The sequence below is a fragment of the Meriones unguiculatus genome, chromosome 8 (genome assembly GCF_030254825.1).
Source record: "Meriones unguiculatus strain TT.TT164.6M chromosome 8, Bangor_MerUng_6.1, whole genome shotgun sequence".
Taxonomy (NCBI): domain Eukaryota; kingdom Metazoa; phylum Chordata; class Mammalia; order Rodentia; family Muridae; genus Meriones; species Meriones unguiculatus.
The window spans coordinates 25,667,600-25,673,599 of NC_083356.1; the positions used below are offsets into that span (position 1 = coordinate 25,667,600).

A 6,000-nucleotide genomic window follows, 5' to 3' on the forward strand; every position below is an offset into this window, starting at 1 on the left:
CAGCCTGGATGGTTCAGGGCAGGGGTCATGAATAGCCCTGAGGACTGCTTGGAGGGAAAAGCATTGGGAAATTGGCTGTGCTGGTGATGGGCATATCCATATACACAATATACAAACACCTGAAATTGACATATTCAGTGGGTGAGTTGTGCATGATGTGATTTGTATCTTACAAAGCCAGCAAACATAATGACTAAAGTCACACAAACAGGCACAGAGCCCTCATATGGGTTATGACCTGGATGGTACTACTCACCAAAACAAAAAACAAAAACCAGCCAGAGACAGAGGCCCACAAGAAGATCAGGGCAGAACGTGATAGTACTTGCATGTGTCCACTGAGGTGTGCTTCCTAAGCGTGTGAGGCATCCTCAGTCTAAACGCTCTTGCAATGGTAACTTGAAAATGTAACTGACCTTTACATCGGTGGACTTCCTAAATGTGGGTAGATTCAGTGCAGTCTGTTGAGGGCCAGGACCGCAAAGCCCGAGGGACCTTTGAACGGGATTCTCCTCTGGACACTGTACCCTAGACACTGTTTCTGTCCTGCGGGTTTCAGGATTTGGATTCACGGCTGCCTTGTCAGCCCTGAGCTGAACCCATAGCCTGATGCTGTGCCCACAAATTTACATAGCCAGATCATGGCCAATTCTTTAAGGCAAATCTCTCTGTTGTGGATGTGTTGGTTTACGATATGTAAACATGCGTTTGTTAAAATTTCAAGTTGGAGATTTTAGTTTGTCCACACCTGTTCCGTGTCTTGTGTGGAACGAAGTCTTTCTCAGGTAGAAGTAGCTGAATTCTGAGGACTTTGAGGGGTATAAATATGACAGCCCAGAGGAAGAAGTTGCACCTGCTTGGAGGAGGACTGCCCTCTGCTGGTTCGTCCCGCCGCTGCATTTACTGTTTTTGCTGATTTGCTGCTTACCTGACTTCTGGAGGACTGACATTGGGAATAGCAGAGAGAACTCCACTCCGCCTCCACTAACCTCCTTTCTCTCCTACCCAGTGTTGAGGGGTTGAAAGGGAGGTAGAAGAGTTCAGTAACCCTAAGTAAAGTAGGTTTGTTAAAAAAATATGGTCAACATCTCTCCATATATCTCGCTGTTCCTCTGTTTCTCTCTACCACACTCTCTTGCTGTGTTTGTGTGCGTGCATATGCACAGTTCCAGAGAATTTTTCATGTGAAGAGACCCCCATGCCAAAACAGAGCCACATGAATGCACACATACTCATAAAATATAAATGTAATAAAAATTTGAAAATTAGTAGAGACTGCCAGGGGTTAGTAATGGGGAAACATCCTGTCTCTTCAGTGACATCAGGTGGTATGAAGGAGATAAGCCAGTTCCCAAGGAATTTGTCCCACAGCATAGGGAAAACACAGGTGTGTCTGTCAGGCCCAGCAGACCAGGTGGCTCTCATTGCCAGGCAGCATCCCTGTTTCCTTCTCTTGTGATCTGAGGACTGAAAGGATTTAGTAAGAAATTATCTCATCCGAGCTCAGCTGGATCTGTCTTATCAGCCCACATACTGACTAGTCTTAGAACACTTGTTAGTCTGAGCTTCTAGGCTGAGTGTTCAAGTATAGCAGGAAAACAATGGCCAGGGGCACGGTCAACAAACAATGTCTTTATTTCTTTCTCACAACAAGCTTTGAACACTGTCCCTACTTCACAAGGAAGCAACCAAAGAACAAAGTTGCTTTCAACTGTGGGAAGATGAATACACCCCCTAGAGGGGTTCTCAGGTCATTAGGCTGCTGGAGAGTAGTAACGCAAGGCTTGGGAGAAGGTTGAACTCCCCAAGACACACAGCTCTTGCAATTATGGTTTCCTCAATCACCTTGTCACCTATCAAATCCCTCTCTATATTAGAAGGTCCTACAATATTACAATCATTTCCCGCGCAGCAGTAGACATAGTAGAAGCTATTGGTTCCTGGAAGCCTTCTACCTCCACCTACTGCTGCAGGCTGGTGAACTTTATATACAAACGTGCAGTCTCTTATGCAGTCCTTGTAGACCATGAGTTCCCGAGAGTTCACGCCTAGAAAGGAAGCCATCAGGAGAATTACTGCCTTCACATTTTCATTGCAAACATTCACCACAGTCAACCACAACTAGCTCCATAACCTTAATGCAAGACATTGACAAGAGGGCCTGCCTGCTCCAGGACCAACTTCTACATCTACCTTTCCATGCATGCTACCTTTCTGACATCTGTCACTGTCTCTTCCCAGTTGATACCTTAGTCTCTGGACACACGGATATGCAAATGAAATCCTGTTAGGTTTTGGTTCTAATATTACCCTGAGCATTCCTAAGGTCTAGAATCCAACAGTGACCAGAAGATACACTCTTTGAGACTCATAGAGAGGTTTCACATGAGTGCCCACATTCACTCCTGAGACTCCAGAGTGAGCTCCTTCCCAACTCTCTACCTCCTTTCCCAAGCTTTGGCACAGGGCCCTTGACGACTGACATGTTCTCCACCACAGACGAGATGGCCCATTCCAAGCAAGATTCCAAAGAGAACAAGACCGCCCTCACCACTGGCTTCAGCCAACTTAGATCTATATGACATGAGCCCCACTTGCAACACTAGGCTGGAACGCCTGGGCTGAAGGCTTGAGGACTTGCTACTGCTTATCACCCTTGTAGTCTGCAGCCATTATTTAGTTCCTCGGTTGTGGAAAGCACCCCGACTACTTTCCCATCCACATCCCTGTGTCTTGTCTGCTGCTCAACGTCAGAAGGACCGTGTGATCACGAACCAAGCAGCTGCCTCCTCCACATAAACTCTGTTAATCGACAGTTGAACTTCAGCTCTCTGTCAGGGATCTCTACTCAATTTGATAAGTTCTCTTTTGCAAATCATCCAACTCCCAATATTTCCTCATTCCAGGGAGGCTTCCCTGTCTACTGGGCTGCTTGAAAAGGAAAGGAAAGGTTCTTTCCTGTCAAGGAGCCGGCAGGGCTTCCCCTCATGATAACTTACAGCTTTTTAATTGTACTGCAGTGGAGAAATCATTCCACATAGCCCCACTTATGAGGACCTTGTCACCCACTTCAATTAATTCCATGGACCTTTGTCGAGACCCATGGAAAATGTGTGCATTTGGCCATTTCTGTCTTGGTCTCATATGGTGTTTCCACTTGTTAATGGTATTATCAGATTGTCTGTTGCAGATGTGGGCAGAGTAAAGCCTAGGGAGGGGGCAAGTCCAGGCCCCTCAACTGCCTCTGGAAACAAACCACTGTTGATACAAATCAGCCATGTGCTAGACAGGGCTACTTACCCCCTGACCTAGGCACAAGTACTAAAGCCATTGCCGCCTCCTCCTTTCCAGACAAAGTTCTTCCACCCTCTATCTAGAGCCCTAATGAGTTTAGCCTCTGTGCTGTCACATCTAGACAGCACTGCAGGGGGCATTTAAGATGGGGACTTCAGAACTGCCCGACTGCCCATGTTTTAGACATACTGTCCCTTTCACTGTCCATTCCCCAGCCCAGCCGCTACTTTTATCACGTGTTCCTTGAGGTACATGCACTGAAGATTGTTACATCTTCATTGTAATTTATCTTGCCACCTCCACAAAAGATCACTGCTCCTTTAAGTAATATTTATTTTGCCTGTGTATGTGCCCTGAGCCAGCCCTAGCCTTTTTATTTTAGATGGTAGGCCTCACCCTGAGGAACTGAGGCACCTCAGTTCTTGAATTTGGCTAGCTGGAGTGTATGGTGGTGTGGATAAGAACGGCCCCCATGGGCTCATATGTTTGAATACTTGGTCCCCAGTTGGTAGAACTGTTTGGGAATAATTAGAAGGTGTGGCCTTATTGGAAGTGTGCCACTTGGGGGTGGGGGGGCAGGCTTTGAGGTTTCAAAAAGACTAGCTCTCTCTGTCTCTAGCTTGCAGATCTAGGTGCGATCTCTCAGCTTTTCATGTCACCATGCCTTCCCTTCACCATCATAGACTCTAACCCTCTGAAAACATGAGCTCAATTAAATGCCTTATTTTAGAAGTTGTCTTGGTCATGCTACTCAGGATGTGACTGCACAAGACCAGAAATCAATATGCGTGTAAAGATTCACAAAATATAAGCCAGGCTGTCTGCCCAAATGAATAAAGAGAACACTCCTGCCCCCTCCAGGGACAAAGGCCTGGGAGGGCCACAGCAGTCTTGCTCCCTGGATATTCAAGGCATCTAGACTGTCAGCCTACCACCAACCACAGGCTCTTGGCTCCATGAGCTGATGCCCATTATCCTATCAGTGGGCTGAACCCAGCGCCTGCGTACAGACTCTCAGTTCCGGGTGCTGCCAGATGAGTGGTGGAGCTGGTTCCGGAGAGAACAGGCCCTGTTTCCTAAAGCTGTGCAGGTAGGCCTTTTCCCCCTAAGAGGCCAAAGTACAGATACTTACGTACAGCGACTGTCGCACAGCGTCTTTGTCCGTCTGGACACAGCTTATGAGCATGACAAACGAAGGTGTTTATGGTCGAGCAGGTCTTGCACTGTAGGGTAGGCTTCCCTGAAGAAGGAAGTATAAATGTTGGACTTTTGCTCCAAGAAGCCTCTTCACCATTTCATTGCCACCCCCACTCCCCTCTCATGGCTGCTTCCCAGTGCGGTTCTCTACACAGGCCACCCCAAGGCTTGCAGAACTCAGATCAGTCTAAGGCAGGGCTGGACCAGCTCCCTAAATAGCAGCGGGCCCATCAAGGACCTTTACTCGTTCTAAAAGTCTGGTCCCATGTAAAACAGCTGAGCTCTTCAAAGAAGTCCATCCATCTGTGGGAATGTGGCCACCCAGGACACCACAATCCTCCAGAGCTTCTCTGGACTTGGCACCTGCTGTCCCTGCCTGAGCAAGGCAGATGCTACCTCAGGTCTCCTGGTCAGCAGCTCTCTGTTGGAGCCTTCAGCCCACTCAACCCTGTGAAATCTTAGGAGTATCCTTAAAGTAACACGATAATACTCATGCCACCTGGTTCTGATGAGTCCAAGTCCAGGCCTTTTTACATAATCTTAGTCAGCTCTAGGTGAATTCTCCTTCCATCCAACACACTGGGTATCTTGGGATTATACTTACACCGAGGCTCAGGGTCAGCATCCACGCTGTTTTCCAGCCCACTGGTATTGTTGTCAGTGGCATCCACACATGGGAGCCCCAGGAGAATTAGCAAGAAGAAGGGGAGCATCATTTCCAATGGACAGGTGAACCTGAAAGTGAAGAGAACCATGCCCTCATTAGCGAGGGTAAGACTCCTTGCTCCAATTCCATGTCCCCAGCATCAGTGCACAGAGGAGTCATCGCTGGCCATAGCCTCAGCCTCAGCCTCAGCCTCAGCAGCCTGCCCTAGTGCTCCTACCACAGAGCTTCAAGTCCTTGCCTGCTCAACCCTTCTCCATTGAACAGATCTTGCTTTTCACTTCTGAAACTGTCCTCATGGCTTGGCCATCTTTTCCTTTCTAGACCTCCTTGCTTCCATGGACATGGTCCATATCCTCCCCTCCCAACCTGTCCTCTCTATCCTAACACTGGATTTGGTTACACTTGCTAGAGACCTTTCATCATTTTCCTGCTTCCCCATTCTAGAATCATCCCGCTGAATCCCCTGAGTTCCATCTCTTATATGGAACTTGGCTGTTTAGTTGGAATCTAATGTACCCTTCTGGAATTTTCCAGGCTAGTTACTCAAGCTGCTGGCCCCACTGGGCTTGTCTGTACTCATGGAAATGTTCTAGAAGGCTCTTCCTGAGGAAGATGGACAACATCATCCTCCTGAAGACTTTCCCCCATACAAGGGCCTCTTTACCTCCACTCCTTCCTCCAGGCTTCTAGCTCTGGAGTGCCATTCCCTCACTGACAACTCTGACCGTCATTCTGAATGATTCACCCAAGATTGAACCTTGGCAGTTTAAACCTCTCACCTGGCATTCATCCTGCAGGGCTCTGAATTTCTCTTGTTGTGATCCCTCAAGCTCTGGCACTCT

The 6,000-nt window shown here is 47.8% G+C and overlaps 1 protein-coding gene across 1 annotated transcript; it reads right to left on the reverse strand.

Moving 5' to 3' along the window:
* Window positions 1-1,722: 1,722 nt before the first annotated feature.
* Gml (glycosylphosphatidylinositol anchored molecule like) lies at window positions 1,723-5,207 on the reverse strand. Its single transcript, XM_021659701.2, has 3 exons — window positions 5,096-5,207; window positions 4,427-4,534; window positions 1,723-2,048 (listed from the first exon to the last, which is right to left on the reverse strand). Exons 1-3 carry the CDS (start codon window positions 5,205-5,207, stop codon window positions 1,747-1,749), a joined length of 522 nt encoding a protein of 173 aa, XP_021515376.1. The 3' UTR covers window positions 1,723-1,746.
* Between the last annotated feature and the right edge of the window lie 793 nt (window positions 5,208-6,000).

What these genes read in the sequence shown, in the direction of transcription:
- Gml (XM_021659701.2), bottom strand. Translation starts at nt 5,207, where the DNA reads ATGATGCTCCCCTTCTTCTTGCTAATTCTCCTGGGGCTCCCATGTGTG. An exon ending in TGCTGACCCTGAGCCTCGGT is followed by an intron (nt 4,535 to 5,095) that starts GTAAGTATAATC and finishes TTCCTTCTTCAG; the next exon opens with GGAAGCCTACCCTACAGTGC. An exon ending in CTGTGCGACAGTCGCTGTAC is followed by an intron (nt 2,049 to 4,426) that starts GTAAGTATCTGT and finishes CTTCCTTTCTAG; the next exon opens with GCGTGAACTCTCGGGAACTC.